Genomic DNA, 23,971 nt, shown 5'->3' on the forward strand with positions numbered 1-23,971 from the left:
TGGATAGTCAGAGACTTTTTCCCAGGGTAGAGAAGTCAATGACTATGGGGCATAGTTTTAAGGTGCGAGGGGCAAGTTTAAAGGAGATGTACGAGGTAAGTTTTTTACATAGAGGGTAGTGGGAGCCTGGAACCCGCTGCCTGAGGAGGTGGTGGAAGCAGGGACGATAGTGACATTTAAGGGGCATCTTGACAAATACATGAATAGGATGGGAATAGAGGGATACGGACCTCGGAAGTGTAGAGGATTTTAGTTTAGATGGGCAGCATGGTCGGCGCAGGCTTGGAGGGCCGCAGGGCCTGTTCCTGTGCTGTACTTTTCTTTGTTCTTTGTTCTTAAAGACTTTTGGCTGTTCACCTTTGGGTTGCTTTCCGTTCTCTAGTTGTTTTGGTTACACATTACAAAACTGCCATTGGCAGGTTGTGTCAAGTAAACGTTATAGACAGGGTCCTGTTGGATTCAACAAATTGGGTGGACAAAATAATGAGTGATATAGTCAAATTTTGTAACACCATTAAGAAAAAAAGTACTCAAGGTACCTTATTATCCATCAGAGCTACTACAAGAAAGTAGTTCACTTTAGGATCATGTGCAGGTATTTCAAAAGTATGGAAGTAACATAGACCCCGTGGTCCATTTAGCTTGTCCCATAGAGTTGTGACCCCTAGTGGATTGCAATACAGCTATTCCCGCCCGTCCAGAACAATGTAATCTCCTGGTAAGGGTGAATTTAGACCAGATCACAAAAATAAAAACAGAAAGTGCAGAAACTACTCAGCAGGTCTGGCAGCATCTGTGGGGCGTGAACGAATGGAAAAGTTTCTAAGTGTCATTTGTAGCGGGTTTTGCTGGGGGTTTTACCCCTGCTCTGTCGGCGAGTTCCGATACAGCAAGATATAAACTGGTTGGAGTCTTGGGCGGAGAAATGGCAGATAGAGTTTAATCAAGACAAGTGTGAGGTAATGCAATTTGGAAGGTTCAATGCATGTAGGAATTACACAGTAAATGGTAGAACTCTTGCGAGTATTGACAGGCAGAGAGATCTGGGCATGCATTTGCTCCAATCACTGAAAGTGGCAACGCATGTGGATAAGTGGTCAAGGAGGCATAGTGGCCTTCATCGGTCGGGGTATTAAATCTAAAAATTGGCAAACATGTAGCAGCTGTACAGGACCTTAGTTTGGCCTCATTTGGAATATTGTGTACAATTCTGCACGCTGCTTTGGAGAGGGTACGGAAGCAGTTTGCTAGGATGTTGCCTGGTATGGAGGGCATTATCTATGAGGAGAGGTTAGATAAACTCGGTCTGTTCTCAATGGAACAACGTAGGTTGAGAGGCGACCTGATAGAGGTCTACAAGATTATGAGTGGCATGGACAGAGTGGATAGTCATATGTTTTTTCCTAGTGTAGGAGAGTCAAGTACTAGGGGACATAGGTTTAAAGTGCATGGGGAAAAGAACAAACGTGCGAGGCATTTTTTTTACACAGAGGGTGGTAAGTATATGGAATGCGCTGCCTGGGGAGGTGGTGGGAGCAGGTACGATAGTGCCATTTAAGGGGCATCTAGACAAATATATGAACATGGTGGGAGTGGACGGATACGGACTCCGTAAGTGCATACGCTTATAGTTTAGTCAAATACCATGGTCGGTGCAGGCTTGGAGGGACGAAGGGCCTGTTCCTGTGTTGGATTGTTCTTTGTTCCCCACCACTGTGCAGCTACACTTAGTCACTTTTCTGGGCCTTGGGGAGTTTCTCCCAGGTCAAGCACACACTTAAGAATTATTTTCATCACTCGAGAGCTGAACTCATTGACCAGACCGGATCCTCAAAGGTCGGGCCACCATTTTGAAAGGGTGCCCCGATTTCTAAGTGTGCTTCTAGGTGCCCCACACTCAGTGGCGTGCAGAGCTCTGGTGATGCCCGGGGCAAATCTTGATTGTATGCCCCAAAGACTCAAGTATAAGGCCTAATATACTGAGAAATATTATGAGAAAGGAAAACATTTTGAATATATAAACACAGATGAAACATCAAATAAACGCTTTATTCGATTTTAATATAAATCAATCAAATTTACATAGATTTACATAGAATTTACAGTGCAGAAGGAGGCCATTCAGCCCATCGAGTCTGCACCGGCTCCTGGCAAGAGCACCCTACCCAAGGTTAACACCTCCACCCTAACCCCATAACCCAGTAACCCCACCCAACACTAAGGGCAATTTTGGACACTAAGGGCAATTTATCATGGCCAATCCACCTAACCTGCACATCTTTGGACTGTGGGAGGAAACCGGAGCACCCGGAGGAAACCCACGCAGACACGGGGGGATGTGCAGACTCCGCACAGACAGTGACCCAGCCGGGAACCGAACCTGGGACCCTGGAGCTGTGAAGCTTTTATGCTAACCACCATGCTACCGTGCTGCCCCAGTCTCTGAGAATCTCCCATTTATAGGACCCTGGGCTTTAAGTATAAAGGGTAAGAGGGCAAAAGTTAAGAGGCCATGATGAATCTTTATAAAATACTGGTTCTGTCCCAAATGGGTGCCCCTGGCCCAAATGTCAAATTCTGGGCACGACAGTTTAGTAAGTTGACAACTATAGAGAGGGTGCAGAGAAGAGTTTAAAAATGGATCAAAAGATAAAGATAAAGAATAAATAAAACTCACCCATGGTGGCATTGATTGCCGTCGATTCGGGAGAATTCGCGCCCTTTTTGTTCACGCTCCAGCCGCCGAGTGCAAAGCCGCCTCTTCACCAGCGGCGACCGCGGTGCGCAGGCGCGCTCCGGCCGACCGCGGTGCGCAGGCGCACTCCGGCCGACCGCGGTGCGCAGGCGCGCTCCGTTCTCTTCACGCTGCTGCCCCCATCCAATGGATGCCCGTGGCCAGCGCACCGTCGGCCCCCTCCTCTGCACGCCACTGCCCACACTGTCCACCCATGGACATTGTCACCCCCCACACACATGGGCATTAATCCACAATCCCCCCAAGTGATGACATGCTGCCATGAGGTCGCTGAGGGCCCTGCCTTTTTAGGCCTTTTCATCCACCTTTCAACCCCCCCCCCCCACAACCTTCCGGAGGTCCGTTCAGCCCCCCCCCCCCCCCACCCATCATAACCCCCTCCACCCTCCTTTCATGGACATGGCACCCCTGAGGACCTGAGCCTTGGAAGTGCAACCCTGGCACTCAGGCACTGGCACCCTGGCAGTATCAAGCAAACCAGGACCAGGGGACCTCCCTCACCTGTCCTTGAACACCCAGGGGTGTCCGAAATGTGGACCAGTACTGAATGGCGCTCAGCAGGGCACTCCCTGGGATGCTGGTCACCACGCCTAAGCGGGTTTTAAACCAACTTAGGCATGTGAAGCTTGGTCCTGCCCATTGATCGCGACGCCTCGCGAAACCTGAGTAGATCTGATGAGGTGAACTGGCTGTCGAGAAACCTGTGGGAGGCCTCTCCCTGCAGTTTGGAACAGGTGAACCGAGGCAATAGTAGAGAAAAGACACTATTGCAATAGCTAGCATGTATTCAAATTCACTTTGATCGCCATGAAGAGCCTCCATGCTCTCATGTCATAGCGTTATGCTCCACAAACTCCCATGCAAACTCAGCCCTTCCTCCCTGTGCAGTTTGAGAATGCCTGTGCTATGTTTCTCCCACCTCTCACATTGATGACACAGTAAAAACGCACTGCTCCTGGAGTGGACCCCACGGGCCCAGTCCCCACAACCCCCTCTCCATCTATGAAAAGGTAGCCTCACAGCAACTGTCAGGCCTCCCATGTCTGCCAGCAACCTCTCGTGATAAAGATGCCAAGGGCTGAAAACATGTGAGAGTCTGTCCACCTCTTCAGTAGGTGGGGAAACACACCGGGACCCCTGACCTCTGAGGAGGCAGTAGCAGTCGAGATGCGTCATTCAGCCTCTCTGAGCCCCAAGATCACCCTGTTCGATGGCAGGTCATGTTCAGCTCACTGTCAGGCAGGCGTCAGACACATCGCAGAGGTTTAAGAGGAGCATCGCTCTGTTCTCACTGCAAGTCACCATCATTCTCCAGCAGCGTCTGGTTAGTCACTTTAGCACTCTGCCTATGAATGGTGCAAACCTCATGATGACCTCCCACAGGCACCACAGTACTGAGAAGATGTAATACCCCATGGTAGGAGAAGTCTTGACACCCTCGTCTTGGTTGTCCCCAAACTGAGAGGCAATGAGGGCATCCCTTGCCCGACACCTCATGCAGACCCTGGACATCTCCCAAGATTCTTCCTCTGTGGGTGGCCCCTTGCTGCCCTCCTCAACCATCTCCAAGACGATGTGGCACTCCTCCACCTCCTGGTCCAGCTGATCTCCCCGCTACGGTGCCAGGTTGTGCAAAGCGCAGCAGACCACTATGACGTGAGACACACTCTGGGGGCTGTATTGGAAGGCTCCCCATGACAGGTCCAGGCACCAGAATGGCATCCTGAGCAGTCCAAATCACCTGTTCAGCCAGTGTTGACCTTCCGTGTCATGAGTCTCAGTGGTTCTTGGAGCCTCCACATTGGCATTATCAACCACCTCATGAGTGGGTACCTTTGGTTCCCAAGGAACCATCTCTCCAACCGCTGATCTCTCTCAAAAACGGCTGGGCTATGTGAGTTTCCCAGGATGTAACTGTCATGAACTCTTCCTGGGAAACGGGCACACAAATGCATAATGCACATCATGTGGTCACAGGCGATCTGTATATTAAGGGAGTAGTATCCCTTGCAGTTCTTAAACAGTGCCCCATGCCACCATGAAAAACGCAAGCCACATTGGTGCAGTCGATGACGCCCTGCACCTCGAGCAGGCCAGCTCTGCGAACAAAGCACATGGCCCTGATGACCTGGTTTGTCTGGTCCCAGTCGAAGATGACGCACAGATAGGCCCTTGCAAATAACATTTCAGGTGTTCACCTTTCATCAGAACTCTTAATTATACCTTTTAGTATCATTACCATTCACTTAACCTGGCAGGCGTTATATTAAATATGCTCTAACGTGAATTACTATCCAGTAAAAGTATATTTTTTATACATTGGGCTGTTGTAACTATTTTAACCAAATGCTTGTTGTTAATGGTTTAATTCCGTAGCTGCTGAATAAACTGAAAAAGTCAACAGAATTACTGACAAAAATTGACCAAAGGTACTATGAACTAAACAGGGCTGGTGAGGACATCAGGCTAAAGTGGGAGTCCATGTTTGAGCAGTCTTATCAGGCAAGTTAAAGGTATTTCAGAGCCATTTTAAAGGTTTGCAGAAACCTATTTTAAAGGTTTACATGATTTATGCAGTGTACTTTTAATTTTGGCACAATTATTTATTTCCTTACAATTTGAGGTAGATGTTCACTCCTTTCAGATCTATCACCAAATGTTTCTAACTTTGTGATAGAAGGTTCTACATAAACATGGGCCAAGTTTTGAAGGGGTGGGATGGCAGGTGAAGAAGTTTTAAATGTTTTAAATAAACATTTTATTGAGGTATTTTTGGTATAGTAACAACAACAAAATAAACAATATACATGAAACCATAAACATAGTGCAAAAGCCATTCTCGTACAGGTCCCACCCTTATTGACCCCCGACTCTAATCTAAACGACTCCCCCACCGTCTACTGACGATTAATTTCCCGCAAAGAAGTCGACGAACAGTTGCCACCTCCGTGCGAACCCTAACAGTGACCCTCTCAAGGCGAATTTTATTTTCTCCAAACAGAGAAAGCTAGACATCTCCGATAGCCAGGTCTCCAACTTTGGGGGCTTTGAGTCCCTCCAAGCTAATAGTATCCGTCTCCGGGCTACCAGGGAAGCAAAGGCCAGAACATCTGCCTCTTTCTCCTCCTGGATTCCCGGGTCTTCTGCCACCCTGAAAATCGCCATCTCTGGACTCAGCGCCACCCTTGTTTTTAACACCGTGAACATGACGTCCGCAAACCCCTGTCAAAATCCCCTAAGCTTTGGACATGTCCAAAACATGTGGACATGATTCACCGGTCCTCCCGCATATTTTGCACACCTGTCCTCCACCCCAAAGAATCTGCTCATCCTGGCCACTGTCATGTGAGCCCAGTGAACAACCTTAAATTGTATCAGGCTGAGCCTGGCACATGTTGCGGACACGTTGACTCTACTCAATGCATCTGCACATAGACCATCCTCTATCTCACCTCTCAGCTCCTCCTCCCACTTGCGCTTCAGCTCCTCGGTCTGCGTCTCCTCCGGGCAGGTTAAGAATTGGGAGAGTAGTGGCTGTACAGTTGGGTGACAAACCGGTCTTAAAATAAGGGGTCTTCCATTTATGATGGAGATGAGGAGAAGATCATTAACCTGTGGAATTCTCTTCCCCAGAAAACGATGGAAGCTGGGTCATTGAATATTTTTAAGACTGAGTTAGATGGATTTTTTATTGACAAGGGAATCAAAGGAGGTAGACGGAAAAGTAGAGCAGAGAAAAAGCAATCTTATCAAATGGCGGAGCAGGCTTGATGGGCCACATGTTCTACTCTTGCACCTGATTTGTATGTCCTTGTGTTTTTATTGCCTATGCTTAGTTGCCTTTGAGGCAGTAGTGGTAAGCTTTCTTCTTGAACCACTGTAGTCCTCAAGTTAAATAATTTCTACAATGCTGTTAGGGAAACAGCTCCAGGACTTTGTCCTAGTGCCAGTAAATTGAAACGACAAATATAATAATATTAATCACAAGCACGTTGGTTTCTTTATTGAATCTGGAAAATAACTGCAGCTAGTTGGAGGGTGAAATTTTCCTATTTATGCCTTAACCTGTGATGTTCTTGCATATCTCTCGGTGGTGGATACAGAGACGTATGGGTAGAGGCCTGGAAACATGTCCTGAGTGTCTTCTAATTATTTTTATTTTGTAAAATAGCAGCAAATATCAATATCTAAGCCAGATATTTTAAGGTCTTCTGAGTCAGAGAATGGTGTTTGGATGACCTAAAAAAGACTTTGGGCTGGATTCTCTGATCCCTGACGCCGGAATTGCGTTCGGCGACGGGGCAGAGAATCCCTAATGATGGCCAAATCGGGGGCTCTGCCGCTTTCGCGATGCTCCGCCTCTGAAAGGCGTATGCCACACGCCTTATCCACGGCTTCAGGCCATTGCCTGAACACGCGAGCGGCCGAAGAGGGGTACTGTTTTTGTGGTCCGGGGGCTGAGTCCGCCATGAAGCACGGCGCGGCCGCTGCAGGCAGCCACCTTGCTGCGAGCTCTACGCTGCCTCCCTGCTAGGCCCCTCCCCAGAGCAGGGAATCGGTAGTCGTTTTGTGCCAGCTTTGCTGCCGTAAAACACCACCGTTTTCACGTCGGCGTGAGAACTTAGTCTCCCAAATGAGATTCCAGTCCCTTTTCTTTAAATCCTTTGTTAAAGTGGAGGATATATTTCATTTAAAGACAAGGAGAAGAATAACTCCAAAAGAAGTACTTAAGTGTGATTAAATCATACGATAGCAAAAAGTACAGGTGACATGCTGGCACAGTGGTGAGCACTGTTGCTTCACAGCTCCAGGGACACGGGCTCAATTCCAAACTTCTCCCCATGTCTGCGTGAGTTTCCTCCGGGTGCTCCGGTTATCTCCCACAGTCTCAAGATGTGCAGGTTAGGTAGACTGGCCACGCTAAATTGCCCCTTAATGTCCAGGGCGGCGCATGTTAGGTTACAGGGATGGGCCAGGGTGGGCAGGTGAGTGAATCTAGGTGGGTGTTCCTTCGGAGGGTCGGTGCAGTCCTGATGGGCCGAATGGCCTCCTTCTGCACTGTCGGGATTCTACAAATAAACACCTGAAAACATCTGGTATAGCTCATTGTTATAGTCCTGTTCCTTTGCTCCACAATTTAAATCTCTTTTTCTCTCAGTTGTTTAAAAAGCTCGCAGATTCTATGATTTTATCTGTTTGATTTGTATTTAACGTGTTCCAGATCATTGATTATTCGTGGTTATTTTCTGCTTTATAACAGGTAATACAGACTTTGGAAAAAGAAAAAATAAAGCTGCTTTGTGATATCTTAAACAAATACAGCGACCACATCACTTGTTTTGGAAGAACACTCATCGAAGTAAGAGTTGTGCCATCAGTACATTTCATTCCTATCATTCCAGGAAAGACTATTGTTAAGCAATATTGATGCAAAAATATGTTTAAATCCTGAGTTTATGGAATTAAATGAAATACGTTTATGTTACCTTTAGCGTCAAAGGCAAATTCACGAAGCTGTGCAAAATGTCAACATTGAGAAAGATATCCAGACATTGCTGGACAGCACGTCTATGTTGTCAGATGAAAACAAAATAGAGTTTTTGCTTACAGATTATTATGTAAGTAGATATTTAAATATTGTCATTTTTTTTACTAAATACTGCAGTTCCTTTATATGTTTATATTGTACCAAAAGTAAAATATCAAATGATTGCAGGTTATGCCATTGTTTACAAAGATTCAAAATAATGTTAACAGGGGTTGGGAAATATTAGACAGTGGAAGTGCTGGAAATCTGCAACAAGTCAGCTAGCAGCAGAAAAATATTAATATTTTAATTGGAAGCTTTTTCCCACATTCATACTCTTGATTTAGAAGTGTTCTGGATACCCTGAGGGTGAGGAGGGTTTTCTTGGAGCGGGGCAGGGATTGGGGGGGTTGGGAGGGGGGGAAGGGGTGGGGGGGTTGGGAGGGAGGGGGGTGGGGAGGGAGGGGGGGAGGGAGGGGGGGGTGGGGGGGGAGGGGGGGTGGGGAGGGAGGGCGGGTGGGGGGGGGAGGGGGGGGGAGGGAGGGAGGGGAGGGAGGGGGGTAGGGAGGGAGGGAGGGGGGGTGGGGAGGGAGGGAGGGAGGGGGTGGGGAGGGGAGGGAGGGAGGGGGTGGGGAGGGGGGGGTTGTTTTGTTGTTTTGTACTAAAGGGACGGGCATAGTTGTTCTGTGCCAATGTCGGGCATTAATTCATTTCCTCTTCTGTGTATACACGGTGGGGAGGGGGGGTTTCTGTCCTGTCTATTGAAGGGACAAGCAGATGTTTTGGGGGAATGATGGGTGTTAGTTTATCTCTTCCGCCGTGTATGCGCCGGGGGGAGAGGGGGGGGGGGGGGGGGGGGGGGGGGTGACGACTTCTTTCTGTTCTTTGTAAAAAAAAAAAAAATTCTGTCCTTTTGGTGTTGATATTATGCAAAAACTTGAATAAAAATTATTTAAAAAAAAAAATGTTCTGGATTCAGAAAATCTGAAGGAACATTTGAACACAAAATTACTATATACTCTTTGGGATATGCCTGAGCTGATGACAGGTACTATGTAAAGGTGAATATGTTAGTTTTAAAACATGAATAAAAGTAAATATTCTGGTTGCTTTTTCGGGGTTAGAGAAGACAAGGAGGCGGTGGTGAAATGGCGTTATCCCTGGACTAGTAATCCAGAGACCCAGGGTAAAGATCCGGGCTCAGATCCCATCACGGCAGATGTCATTGTCGATTGTCATAAAAACACATCTGGTTCACTAACGTCCTTAAGGGTAGGAAATCCTTGTGTGGCCTACATGTGACTCCAGATCCACAGAAATGTGGTTGACTCTTAAATGAAGCTACTCAGTTCAAGAGTAATTAGGAATAGATTAAAGTCCTACATCACAGAGAAGGCCCTTCAGCCCATCGCGTCTGCGCCGGTCAAAAACAACCACCTAACTATTCTGATCCCATTTTCCGACACTTCGCCCATAGCCTTGTAATCCCTGGAATTGCAAGTGCATATCTAAATACTTCTTAAATGTTATGAGTGTCTCTGCCTCCACCACCCTTTCAGGCAGTGAGTTCCAGATTCCTACCTCTCTCTGAATAAAAACGTTTTTCCTCACATCCCTGCTAACCTCCTGCCCATTACCGTAAGTCAATGGCCCCAGGTCATCGATCCCTCCACCAAGGGCAAATGTTTCTTTTTGCTTACTTTATCCATGCCCCTCATAATTTTGCACATCTCAATCATGTTCTCCACTCAAACAAAACAACCCAAGTCGATCCAATCTCTCTTCATAACGGAAACCCAGGCAACATCTAGGTAAATCTCCTCCACACCCTTTCCAATGCTATCACATCCCTCCTATAATGTGGATCCTGGTCCTACACACAATATTCTAGCTGTGGCGTAAACAATGTTTTATACAGTTCCAGCATAACCTCCCTACTCTCAAACTCCATGCCTCAGCTAAAAAAGGCAAGTTTACCATATGCCTTCTTAACCACTGTATCCACCTGCTCTGCTACCTTAAGGGACCAGTGTCAATGCACACACGATAGGCAATAAATACTGGCCGAATCCCAAGAAAGAAGAAAAACTAAAATCTTTCTTCTTCTAACAGGAAGAAGATAATAGGAACACGATGGATAAGGAAAGAAGGAAGACTGCACTAGCACCGAAACTACAAAGGCTTCAAGATGATATAAACAAAGTAAATAAGGACAAAGAAGGTTAGGATTTTCCTCTAAAAAGACATAAAATGATTTCATGCGAATATGTTAGTTTTTAAACTCTAATGAAAATAAATATTTTGATTGCTTTTTCAGGGTTAGAGAAAATTATTAGAACAGGCTTCAGAAGTCCATCATTTTCAGGTCCACCGACTGAAGAGACTGTATCAATGCGAGATGAGGTAAATCGCTCACTATCATGTTAGTGTTTTGATTAAAGTTAGACTAAGGGATTCTGAGACTTAACAGTGAATAACACCACGTAATTATTGGATAAAAGATACTTCTATGTAAAGGAACCAAATGTAGGTCTCCTGGTAAATACTAGAAAAATTCTGTTTTTTTGCAAATAAGTCCAAAATGCCTTGTTTTGAAATGGTTTTAATTTTTCATTCTGTTCACTCATGCCAACTGTTATATTACTCAATCCATTCACACTCCACAAGATTAATGTTGACGTGATGTTCTAATTGCTAACTTCAGAGTGTAAATCAGTTGTCAAAGTCTAAGCTGACTTCAAAGGGAAGTAGAGTGAGACCAACACTTCAAGGAAGGGTTGGTCTGCTTCAATCCAGTGTGCTCAATAGTACAGCACAGAAGTGATGCACGATCAATTACACAAAGATGAGAGTTGGATGCAATCGAGGCTTTATTACACTAAGATGTGTGTCCTCCTACAGCAGCTGGCGAAATTGCTGCTGTGCAGGGAGCACACATATTTATACTCCGCCTACTGGGCAGAGCCAGCAGGCAGGGAACTACCCCCATACCTGTAGTACAGGGCCTTACCATAAAGCACCTACATCGACATCCTCTATATACAATATATACAGCAGTGGTGACTACCACATTCACCCCCTGTTAAAAATTGAGTCCGCCGGGGGTGGTGGAGAACTACATACAGAAAGATTGTGTTCTAAAAGTACAGATAACATTACAAATTCAGGTGGTCCGGAGCCTTGATCTGTCGTCGAAAGCGTCGCAGTGCTGGCGACGACTCCGGCGTCGGTTTGGTCTTTGGTGACTCCGGGAGCGTGTCAAAATCCTTTTCATCCCCGGGTGTGGGCAAGGGGAGGGCGGAGTGTCTCGGAGCGGGGGCTGCAGTGGGGTGCGCCGGGGGAAGGGAGGGTGGTGCCGGGTCGGGTGGGGGGTGTGGGGAACCAGCTGGTGCTGGGTCCCTGAGGGAAACTGTGTCTTGGCGGTCGTCGGGGTACGCTACGAAACGGTACTGCGGGTTGGCGTGAAGTAGCTGTACCCTCTCAACCAACGGGTTCGCCTTGTGGAGTCGAACGCGTCTACGGACGAGAACGGGTCCTGGAGCTGCCAGCCACGTTGGTAGCGATACCCCGGAGGTAGATTTCCTGGGGAAGGCAAAGAGACGTTCATAGGGGGTTTCATTAGCCGCGGTTTACAGGAGCAACCAAATGGAGTGAAGTGCATCGGGGAGGACCTCCTGCCTGCGGAGGCCGGGAGATTTCTGGACCTTAGGGCCTGCCGGACTGCCCTCCAGAGGCAATGCCCCTGTTGAGCAGGTACTGACACAGCTCATCGCTCATGAATGAGGATCCCCGGTCGCTGTGGAGGTAGGCGGGGAAACCGAACAGAGCGAAGATGGTGTTGAGGGCTTTGATGACGGTGGCAGACGTCATGTCAGGGCACGGGACGGCAAAGGGGAATCGGGAATATTCATCGACCACACTGAGAAAGTACGTGTTCAGTCGGTGGAGGGGAGGGGCCCTTTGTAGTCCACGCTGAGGCGTTCAAAGGGGCGGGAGGCCTTCACCAGGCGCGCACGGTCTGGCTGGTAGAAGTGCGGTTTACACTCCGCGCAGACCTGGCAATCTCTGGTGATAGCCCTGACTTCCTCGATGGAGTAGGGCAGCTTGCGGGCCTTGATGATATGGTAAAGACGGGTGACTCCTGGGTGACAGAGGTTGTCGTGCAGGGTGCGGAGTCGGTCACTCGTGCGCTGCCACATGTACCTCGGGATAGGGCATGGTGGGGCGGGGGGGTTGTTGAGTTTACCGGAACGATACAAAATCTCGTAGTTATAGGTGGCGAGCTCGATCCTCCACCTCAAGGTCTTGTCATTCTTGATCTTGTTCCGCTGTGTGTTATTGAACATGAAGGCAACCGACTGTTGGTCAGTGAGGAGAGTGAATCTCCTGCCGGCCAGGTAAGCTTCCAATGACGCACAGCTTCAACAATGGCTTGGGCCTCCTTTTCAACGGAGGAATGCTGCATTTCGGAGGCATGGAGGGTGTGGGAAAAGAATGCCACGGGCCTGCCTTCCTGGTTGAGGGTGACGGCCAGAGCGACGTCTGATGCATCGCTCTCGACTTGGAATGGTAATGTCTCGTCAACCGCGTGCATCACGGCCTTAGTGATGTCGGCCTTGATACGGTTGAAGGCCTGGTGAGCCTCGGCCGTCAGGGGAAAAATAGTGGATTGAATGAGTGGGTGGGCCTTGTCCGCGTAGTTTGGGACCCACTGGGAGTAATAAGAAAAGAACCCAGGGCATCGTTTGAGGACCTTGGAGCAGTGGGGAAGGGGGAGTTCCATGAGGGGGCGCATGCGGTCGGGGTCGGGCCCCAGAACTCCGTTCTGGACCACATAGCCGAGGATGGCTAAGTGGTTGGTGCGGAACACGCACTTCTCCTTTTTGTAGGTCAGGTTGAGGAGAGTGGCGGTGTGGAGAAATTTGGCACGGTTGGCGTCATGGTCCTGCTGATTGTGACCGCAGATGGTGACATTGTCTAGGGATGGGAAAGTGGGCCGCAGTCCGTACCGGTCAACCATTCGGTCCATCTCCGGTTGGAAGACCGAGACCCCGTTGGTGATGCCAAAGGGAACCCTAAGAAAGTGGTAAAGGCGGCCATTTGCCTCGAAGGCAGTGTATGAGCAGTCCGCCTTGCAGATGGGGAGCTGGTGGTAGGCAGATTTCAGGTCCACAGTTGAGAAGACCTGGTACTGTGCAATCTGATTGACCATATCAGATATGCGCGGGAGGGAGTACGCGTCGAGCTGCGTGTACCGATTGATGGTCTGACTGTAGTCAACGACCATCCTGTGTTTCTCCCCAGTTTTCACAACTACCACTTGGGCCTTGTGATGCCTTCCCAAAGTAGTCGCTGGACTTCGGACCTGATGAAGGTCCTGACCTGGGCACTGTACCATCTGCTCCTGGTGGCGACGGGTTTGCAATCCGGGGTTAGGTTTGCAAATAGGGAAGGTGGGTCGACCTTTAGGGTCATGAGGCCCCACACAGTAAGGGGTGGTAGGGGCCCACCGAATTTCAGTGTTAGGCTCGGGAAGTTGCACTGGAAGTCCAGGCCGAGTAGCAGGGCAGCGCAGAGGTTGGGAAGGACGTAGAGGCGGAAGCCGCTGAACTCCACACCTTGGACAGTGAGAGTGGCGATGCAATACTCCCGGATCGCCATGGAGTGGGACTCGGAGGCCAGGGAGATTCTCTGGTTAGCGGGGTGTACCGCGAGGGAGCAGCGCCTTAAAGTATCGGGGTGAATCAAACTCTTGGTGCTCCCAGAGTCCAGCAGGCAGGAGATCTTGTGCCCATCAACCTTCACTTTGGTTGAAGCAGTTGCAAGGTTAGTTGGACGAGACTGGTCAATGGTGACGGAGTTGAGCTGGTCATCGGCAGTTGCAGGCGACGGGCGGCCGGGTGAGGTGCCCGGGGGGGACATGGGTCCTGGGTCAGCTAAGATGACAGCGCCCACTGGCCGCACGTGTCATGGGGAAAATAAGATGGTGGCGCCCATTGGTCCTGGGGGGAACAAGATGGCGGCGCCCATGGGCAGCACGCGTTATTAGTTGAGCAAGCTGGCGGCGCCCACGGGCCGCACGTGGTCCGACGAGGGGAAGATGGCGGTGCCCACGGGCCGCACGTGGTCCGACGAGGGGAAGATGGCGGCGCCCACTGGCCGTACGTGGGAGGTGCCGGAACAATAGCGGCGACTGAGCTTGCCTGGCACACCGCAGCGAAGTGTCCCTTCATGCCACAGGCCTTGCAGAGGGAACTCTGGGCTGGGCAGCGCTGTGGGGGTGTTTGGACTGCCCACAGAAGTAACATTTGGGTCCCCGGGGTTGATTGGCTGCCGGGCGGCACAGGCGTGGGGTTGGCTGAGGGCGGTCGCTGATGGGGTCCACGATGGGGTGGCGGTCTGCGCAGTCCACGATGCACAGGGAGGGGTGGGCTGCGCGGTCGGGGGCGTAGGCCTGGATGTTGCGTGAAGCGACCGTAAGTAAGAGCGCTAACTTTTTGGTTTCCACGAGGTCGAGCGTGGCCCCTTCTAAGAGGCGCTGGCAGATGTAATCGGACCCTCTGCCCGTGACGAATGCGTCTCTCATGAGCAGATTTGTGTGTTCCATGGCCGAAATGCCCTGACAGTCAGTCTCTGTCTAGTGGAACCAGGGCATGCCAGAAATCTTCCACTGACTTACCAGGGAGTTGACGACACGTGGAGAGGAGATGCCTGGCGTAGAGTGTGTTAAGCCACTGAGCGTTGTTTTCCTTCAATAGCGCCATGGCTTCCGCGTAGGTCGGCGCGTCCTGGATGAGTGGAAAGACGTTGGAGCTCAGCCGCGTGTAAAGGATCTGGATCTTCTGTGCTTCTGGGATTGGGTCTGGCGCTGACCTGATGTACGCTTCGAAACAGGCTAGCCAATGTTCAAAGTCCTTTTTGCCGTTGTCTGCTTGCGGATGCAGCTGCAGGCGATCCGGCTTGATGCGGAGGTCCACCTTCTGAAAACTTAGTGTAATAAATTGATGCACGATCAATTACACAAAGACGAAAGTTGGATGCAATCGAGGCTTTATTACACTAAGATGTGTAGCCTCCTACAGCAGCTGGTGAAATGGCATCCTCTATATACAATATATACAGCAGTCATGACTACCACAAGAAGTATTTATCCAATTCCTTTTTGAAAGTTACGATTGAATTTATAGCCACTACGCGATCTGACATTGAATTCCAAATCCTACCCACTCATGTAAACACTTTTTCCTCCTGTTGTGCATGCTCCTTTAACCAATCGCTTTAAATATGTGACCCGTTTATCAATCCCTCTGTTATTAGAAACATTTTCTTTTTGTTTTCTCCACTCGGACCTTGCAGGATTTCAAAGTATCCAAAGCTATGTGGCGACCAACGATACTGGGGAGGTTTCAGTGAGTGTGGTCTGGGAGGCGCTAAAGGCAGTTGTCAGGGGGGAGCTAATTTCAGTCAGGGCCCACAGGGAGAAGAGGGATAGGATGGAGAGGGAGAGGTTGGTGGGGGAGATACTCAGGGTGGACAGGAGGTATGCGGAATCCCCCAAGTAGGGGTTGTTAAAAGAGCGGCGGAGTCTGCAGGCGGAGTTTGACTTGCTTACCACAGGGAAGGCAGAGGCTCAGTGGAGGAAGGTACCAGGAGCTGTGTATGAGTATGGAGAGAAGGCAAGCAGGATGTTGGTGCACCAACTGCAGAAGAGAGGAGGCCAGGGAAATTGACTACCGTCCGGTAGCCTCAATGACTACCGTCCGGTAGCCCTGACGTCAGTTGTAATGAAGCGCTTCGAGAGGTTGATCATGAAGCGCATCACCTCCATACTCCCAGAACGCCTTGATCCACTGCAACTCGCATACCGTTGCAACCGGTCCACATCAGACGCCATTTCCCTGGCCCTACACTCATCCCTAGAGCATCTCGAAAACAAGGACTCCTACATCAGACTCCTATTCATTGACTACAGCTCTGCCTTCAACACCATAATCCCAGCCAAGCTCATATCAAAGCTCCAAAACCTAGGACTTAGCTCCTCACTCTGCAACTGGATCCTCGATTTTCTGACCAACAGACCACAATCAGTAAGAATGAACAACAACACCTCCTCCACAATAGTCCTCAATACCGGGACCCCGCAAGGCTGCGTACTTAGCCCCCGACTCTACTCCCTGTACACACACGCCTGAGTGGCAAAACTTGGTTCCAACTCCACCTACAAGTTTGCTAACAATTCAACCATAGTGGGCCAGATCTCGAATAACGACGAGTCAGAATACAGGAGGGAGATAGAGAACCTAGTGGAGTGGTGTAACGACAACAATCTCTCCCTCAATGCCAGCACAACTAAAGAGCTGGTCATTGACTTCAGGAAGCAAAGTACTGTACACACCCCTGTCAGCATCAACGGGGCCGAGGTGGAGATGGTTAGCAGATTCAAATTCCTAGGGGTGCACATCTCCAAAAATCTGTCCTGGTCCACCCACATCGACGCTACCACCAAGAAAGCACAGCAGCACCTATACTTCCTCAGGAAACTAAGGAAATTTGGCATGTCCACATTAACCCTTACCAACTTATACAGATGTACTATAGAAAGCATCCTATCGGGCTGCATCACAGCCTGGTATGCACCTGCTCGGCCCAGGACCGCAAGAAACGTCAGAGAGTCGTGAATACTGCCCGGTCCATCACACAAACCTGCCTCCCATCCATTGACTCCATCTACACCTCCCGCTGCCTGGGGAAAGCGGGTAGCATAATCAAGGATCCCTCCCATCCGGCTTACTCACTCTTCCAACTTCTTCCATCGGGCAGGAGATACAGAAGTCTGAGAACACGCACGAACAGACGCAAAAACAGCTTCTTCCACACTGTCACCAGACTCCTAAATGACCCTCTTATGGACTGACCTCGTTAACACTACACCCTGTATGCTTCAACCGATGGCAATGCTTATGTAGTACATTGTATATCTTGTGTTGCCCTATTATGTATTTTCTTTTAATCCCTTTTCTTCCCATGTACTTAATGATCTGTTGAGCTGCTGACAGAAAAATACTTTTCACTGTACCTCTGTACACGTGACAATAAACAAATCCAATCCAATCCAAATCGGGGGAATTAGGGACGGGGGGGGTGGGGGGGAACACAGTGCTTAGTTTGGCAAGGATCAATGTGGTCTTCAAGGACTTTTATGGTAAACTGTATGAGTCAGAACCCCTGGTTTGGGGGGGGGGGAGGGGGGGAGATGAAGCGATTCTTGGACTAACTGAGGTTCCCCAACGTGGAGGAGGGGCAGGTAGAGGGATTGGGGGCCCCGATTGAGATGGAGGAATTGGTTAAGGGTTTGGAGGGTATGCAGTCGTATAAGGCCCCGGGACCGGATGGATATCCCGTAGAATTTTACAGGAAATTCTCAGAGCTGTTGGGTCCGTTATTGTTGAGAACCTTCAACGAGGCTAAGGAAAAGGGAACCCTTCCCCTGACTATGTCGCAGGCTCTTATCCCGCTCATCCTTAAGCAAGATAAGGACCCGTTGCAATGTGGCTCCTTCAGGCCGATATCGCTCCTTAACGTAGATGCCGGCGGCCACCCTCAAGATCTGGGGGCAGTGGAGGCGACACAGGGGGGAAGTGGGGGGTTTGATAAGGGCACCACTAAGAGGGAACCACAGATTTGCACCGGGAAATACAGGAGGGGGATTTCTGAGCTGGCAGAGGGTGGGCATTAGGCAACTGAAGGACTTGTTTATAGAGGGGAGGTTTGCGAGCTTGGGAGAGCTGGAGGAGAAATTCGGGCTCCCCCCGGGGAACACGTTCAGGTACCTCCAAGTGAAGGCATTTGCCAGACGACAGGTAGAGGGGTTTCCCGTGCTTCCCGACAGGGGGGCGAGTGATAGGGTGCTATCAGGGGTCTGGGTCGGGGAGGGGAAGATCTCGGACATTTATAAGATTATGCAGGGGGTGGAGGAGGTACCAGTAGTGGAGTTGAAAGACAAGTGGGAGGTAGAGCTGGGGGAACAGATAGAGGATGGGACATGGGCAGACGCCCTAGAGAGGGTCAACTCGTCGTCGTCATGTGCGAGACTGAGTCTTATTCAATTTAAGGTACTGCATAGAGCCCACATGACGGGGACAAGGATGAGTCGGTTTTTCGGGGGTGAAGACAGGTGTGTCAGATGTTCGGGAAGCCCTGCGAATCATGCACACATGTTTTGGGCATGTCCGGCACTGGAGGAGTTCTGGAAGGGGGTGGCAGGGACGGTGTCGAGAGTGGTGGGGTCCAGGGTCAAGCCAGGATGGGGACTTGCGATCTTCGGGGTTGGGGTGGAGCCGGGGGTACAGGAGGCGAGGGAGGCTGGAATATTAGCCTTTGCGTCCTTGGTGGCTCGGAGGAGGATCTTGATTCAGTGGAGGGACGCAAGGCCTCCAAGTGTTAACACCTGGTTAAACGACATGGCAAACTTCATCCAATTGGAAAGAATCAAATTTGCCCTGAGAGGGTCGGTGCAGGGGTTTTTCAGGCGATGGCAACCCTTCCTGGACCTCTTAGATCAGAGATAGAAACTGGGGTCGTGACAGCAGCAACCCGGGAGGGGAGGGGAGGGCGGGAGGGAGGGAGGGGGGGAGGGTGGGGGGGAGGGGGAGGGGGGGGGGGGGGAGGGGGATAATAACGAAGGAAACACGGTATCGGTGGTGTTACGGGCAAGGCCTGCCCGAGGACACTGCCAGAAACGACAAGATGGTCTGGCGGCCGGTTCGTCGGCGGGGGGGGGGGAGGCGGGGGGGGCGCGCGGGTAGGGGGTGGGGGGGGGGTTCTTGTTAAGTAGGGGGGTTTGACTTTGTTTTGATATAATTCAAATGTAGGGGGGGTTAAAATGTTTGTACTCTGAAAAATTTCTTCAATAAAAAGTATTTAAAAAAAAAAAAACGTAGATGCCAAACTGTTGACCAAGATCTTGGCCACCAGAATTGAGGACTGTGTCCTGGGATTGATCAATGAGTATCAGACAGGGTTTGTGAAGGGCAGGCAGCTGATTACGAATGTGCGGAGGCTCCTGAATGTGATTATGATGCCCCCGGAAGGAGGGGATGCAGAAGTGGTGGCAGCAATGGACGCGGGAAAAGCCTTCGATCGGGTGGAGTGGGAGTACCTGTGGGAAGCGTTAGGCAGATTTGGATTTGGCGAGGAATTCATAGGGTGGGTTAAATTGTTGTATCAGCCACTGTAGCGAGTGTGTTGACGAACCGGCTGCGGTCGGAGTACTTTAGGCTACATCGAGGAATGAGGCAGGGGTTCCCCCTGTCCCCCCTGCTGTTTGCCCTGGCAATTGAGCCGCTGGCCATGACGTTGAGGGAGTCTAGAAACTGGAGGGGGCTGGTTTTGGGGGGGCGGCAAGGAGCATCGGGTTTCACTGTATGCGGATGATCTGCTCCTGTACATTTCGGATCCGGTGGAGGGGATGGGGGAGGTCATGCAGATCCTTAAAGATTTTGGGAACTTTTCGGGGTATAAGTTGAATGTCTGGAAGAGCGAGCTTTTTGTGAGACATGCGAGGGGCCAGGAAAAGTGACTGGGAGAGCTACCGCTTAAGATGGTGGAGAGGAGCTTTCGCTATTTGGTCATACAGGTGGCTAAGAGTTGGGATCCCCTGCACAAGCTCAATCTGGCTGGTGGATCAGATGGAGGGGGACTTTAAGAGGTGGGATATGCTGTCGCTTTACCTGGTGGGCAGGATGCAGTCTGTGAAGATGAAGGTCCTCCCCAGATTCTTGTTCGTCTTCCAGTGCCTACCCATCCTCATCCCCAAGTCCTTCTTCAAACGGGTGAACCGGATTATCACGGGATTTGTGGGGCAAACAAGACCCCGCGTGTTAAGAGACTGTTCTTAGAGCGCAGTCGGGGGGTGAGGTGGGCTGGCGCTGCCGAACTTCTGCAGCTATTACTGGGTAGCGAATATATTAATGATTTGGAAATGGGTAGTAGAGGGAGGGGGGCAGCGTGGAAACGGTTGGAGGAGACGTCTTGCAGGGGTACTAGCCTGGGGGCATTGATAACGGTACCACTGCCGCTCCCGCCGACACGGTACACCACGAGCCTGGTGGTGATGGCGACATTGAGGATCTGGGGTCAGTGGAGACGGCACAGGGGGAGTTCGGGGCCTCAGCCTGGACCCCGATATGGAACAATCACAGGTTCGTTCCAGGTAGAATAGACGGAGGGTTCCTAAGCTGGCACAGAGCGGGTATCAAAAGGATGGGGGCCTTGTTTATTGATGGGACTTTTGCTAACCTGAGGGCGCTGGAAGAGAAATTTGGGTTGCCCCCAGGGAATACCTTTAGGTACCTGCAGGTCCGGGCTTTCGTGAGGAAGCAGGTGGGAGAATTTCCGCTGCTACCGGCGCGGAGGATACAGGACAGGGTGGTCTCGGGCGTGTGGGTAGGGGACGGAAAGGTATCGGACATATACCAGGAGGCGGAGGAATGAAATGAAAATCGCTTATTGTCACAAGTAGGCTTCAAATGAAGTTATTGTGAAAAGCCCCTAGTCGCCACATTCCGGCGCCTGTTCGGGGAGGCTGGTACGGGGAATTGAACCGTGCTGTTGGCTTGCCTTGGTCTACTTTCAAAGCCAGCGATTTAGCCCTATGCTAAACCAGCCCCGAGGAGGCCTCGGTGGAAGAGCTGAAGGGCAAGTGGGAGGAGGAGCTGGGTGAGGAGCTGGATAAGGGCCTGTGGGCAGACGCCCTGGGTAGGGTCAATTCCTCCTCGTCTTGTGCCAGGCTTAGCCTGATTCAGTTTAAGGTGGTGCACCGGGCACATATGACAGTGGCGAGAATGAGCAAGTTCTTTGGGGTGGAGGACAGGTGTGTGAGGTGTTCAGGGAGCCCAACAAACCATGTCCATATATTCTGGGCATGCCCGGCACTTACAGAATTTTGGAGAGGCTTTGCAAAGGCTGTGTCCAAGGTCTTGGACACTCGGGTAAAACCAAGCTGGGGGATAGCGATATTTGGGGTGTCAGAAGATCCGGGAGTGCAGGAGTCGAAAGAGGCCGAAGTCTTGGCCTTTGCCTCCTTGGTAGCCCAGAGACGGTTCTTGTTAATGTGGAGGGACTCGAAACCCTCACGTTCAATGCGATCAGCCTGGTTGGGGGTTAATTACCCCCCACCCCCCGCCGACTAGCCATCTCCTTTTTATCAACCAGCCACGTGCCCGCACCTCCCGCACACTCCAGCCCCCCAGCCGGAGGCTCCCCGTCCCGACTCTCCCCTGTCCCGACTCTCCCCCTTTACTCCGAAAATTGATTCGCCTCCAGTCAGCAAAGCAGCATCCCAGCTCTCTCCCCACCCCCTCAAACCCCCAACCTAGTCAAGCATTCGCTTAACACCCCCTCCTTCCCCCCTATTGCACTCCCGCAAGTCAGCTGACTCATGCTGACCCCGGCCGCTCCCGCCTCTACCTCCAATGCCCCTGTTGGATCCCTCTACAGGTCTCCAAACTCCCTCCACCCTCAACTAAGTGAGGTAAAGAGAGTCCCCCCCCCCCCCCCCCCCCCCCCCCCCCTCCTCCCCCCGTCCCCCCTACATCCCGTGTGGACAGATAAAAAACACAACTCTCTCAAACAAACAAACTTCGGGTGCTACCCCCAAAGTTGAGCAAATAAATTGCTCTCACTGTCTGGTCCGACCCCATCATCTGTGACGCAGCTCTTCCCCAACTGTGACCCAGACCAGAAGCCTGAGGTCCCAGGGCACAGGGGGCAACAAAAACAAAAGAGAACACGGGGAGAAACCCCAACATAACACCGTTTCCCCCCCCCCCCCCCCCCATCTCCAGCCCCCACCACCCCACCACCATGCCCCAACAACATACTGCAGTCCATTAGTTCGAGTCCAGCTTCTCGTTCTTTATAAAAGTCCTGGCCTCATCCGGCGTATCGAAATAGTGGTGCCGGTCCTGATATGTAACCCACAGCCTCGCCGGTTGTAACAGCCCAAACTTCACCCCTTTGCTGTGGAGGACCGCCTTGGCCCGGTTGAATCCCGCACGCCTCTTGGCCAGCTCTGCACCCCAGTCCTGGTAAATATGGATCTCACAGTTCTCCCACCTGCTACTTCGCTTCTTCTTTGCCCATCGCAGGACACACTCCTTATCGGTGAGGTGGTGGAATCTTACCACCATAGCTCTCGGCGGCTCATTCGCCCTCGGCCTCCTTGCCAGGACACTGGGGGCTCCAGGGGCTGCGAGAAAGCCCCCGCGCCCATCAGCGTACCCAGCATCGTGGTCACATACGCCCCAGCATCCGACCCCTCCACGCCTTCAGGGTGACCCAGAATCCGCAGGTTCTGCCTCCTTGACCTGTTTTCAAGGTCTTCCAGCCTCTCTTGCCATCTTTTGTGCAGAGCCTCCTGTGCCTCCACACTAACCGCCAGGCCCAAAATCTCATCCTCGTTATCAGAGGCCTTCTGCTGCACCTCCTTGATCGCCGTCCCCACCATCGCCACCTTTAACTCGGCGAAGCAGCTTCTGAGAAACTCCTGCTGCTCCCGTGACCACTGGGCCCACGCTGTCTGATCCCCGCCGGCCGCCATCTTGTATTTTTGTGCCCGTTCTCTCTTCTCAAAAGCCGCTTTTTTGACCGCCCCACTCCTGGTCCACTCCACATAGCGCTGGGGGACTCTCACTGTTTCCTTCCCACACCGGGAATCGTCATCCAAGTGCCGCTGGAGCTCCGTAAAAGGGCCCGAAAGTCCGTTATCGGCGGGAGCTACCGACCATGCAACCTACCGAGGCATAGCCGCAACCGGAAGTCCATCAAATCTCCTCTTAACTTTCTTTGCTGTAAAGAGAGCAATTCCAGCTTTTCCCATCTCGCCATGTAACTGTAATCTCTCATCCCCAGAACCATTCTATTAAATCCTTTCGAGAATGTTTCCAAAACCTGCACCCCCTTCCTAAAATGTGGTGTCCAGAGTCAGACACAGTATTCCATCTGAGGCTGATTGGAGTTTTATATGGGCTACCATAATTTCTTGGATTTTTTTTTACACTACTCCTCCATTAATAAAGCCCAGGATCTCATATGCTTCATTAACTGTTTTGTTAAACTTGCCCTGCCAGCTTCAAAGATTTATGCACAAACATTGCCAAGTTCTTGTGTCCCTTTAACACCACACCATTTGGCTTGTATTCTCTCCATGTTCTTCCTCTCAAATTGCATCACCTCGTGCTTGACTATGTTGACTATCATCTGTCACATGTCTGCCATTCCACCAGCCTCTCTACTCCTCTTCAAGTGTATTGCGGTATATCTGACCGTTTACTGTACTTTCAAGTTTTGTGTCATCGGTAAACTTCAAAATTGGGCCTGTGCCCCTAAGTCCAAGTCATTAATGTATATAAAAACATCACTGGGCCTAATACTTGGGAACAGCATTGTATTTGGTTTGAAGATGTTACACCCGACACTCTAACTGCATAGTTGACGTAAAGAGAAACCATTTCAAATTGACAATGGTTATAGTGAGAATGCGTGCTGAATTGAAAAGTAGCATTATATTTTTTTCTTCAGAAGAATGTGGTTAAATTAAAATGGATATCAGAAATCAAATTATCACAAACTAAGAGATCGGAAAATGAGATCAATCCAATGCTATAATTGTTGTATATCATTTTTCCATT

At 50.5% G+C, this 23,971-nt stretch overlaps 1 protein-coding gene across 7 annotated transcripts in view; it reads left to right on the forward strand.

Annotated features, from left to right (window-relative positions):
- The window catches only part of nostrin (nitric oxide synthase trafficking), a 91,891-nt gene that overhangs the window by 51,591 nt on the left and 16,329 nt on the right, over positions 1–23,971 (forward strand). For all 7 annotated transcript variants that reach the window (XM_038789751.1, XM_038789754.1, XM_038789749.1 and 4 more), the window contains 5 exons: positions 5,132–5,257; positions 8,016–8,114; positions 8,248–8,373; positions 10,395–10,503; positions 10,600–10,685. In XM_038789751.1, the coding sequence (XP_038645679.1) occupies positions 5,132–5,257; positions 8,016–8,114; positions 8,248–8,373; positions 10,395–10,503; positions 10,600–10,685 (546 nt within the window). The remainder of the gene's footprint in view (positions 1–5,131; positions 5,258–8,015; positions 8,115–8,247; positions 8,374–10,394; positions 10,504–10,599; positions 10,686–23,971) is intronic.

The sequence above is a fragment of the Scyliorhinus canicula genome, chromosome 2, assembly GCF_902713615.1.
Source record: "Scyliorhinus canicula chromosome 2, sScyCan1.1, whole genome shotgun sequence".
Taxonomy (NCBI): Eukaryota; Metazoa; Chordata; class Chondrichthyes; order Carcharhiniformes; family Scyliorhinidae; genus Scyliorhinus; species Scyliorhinus canicula.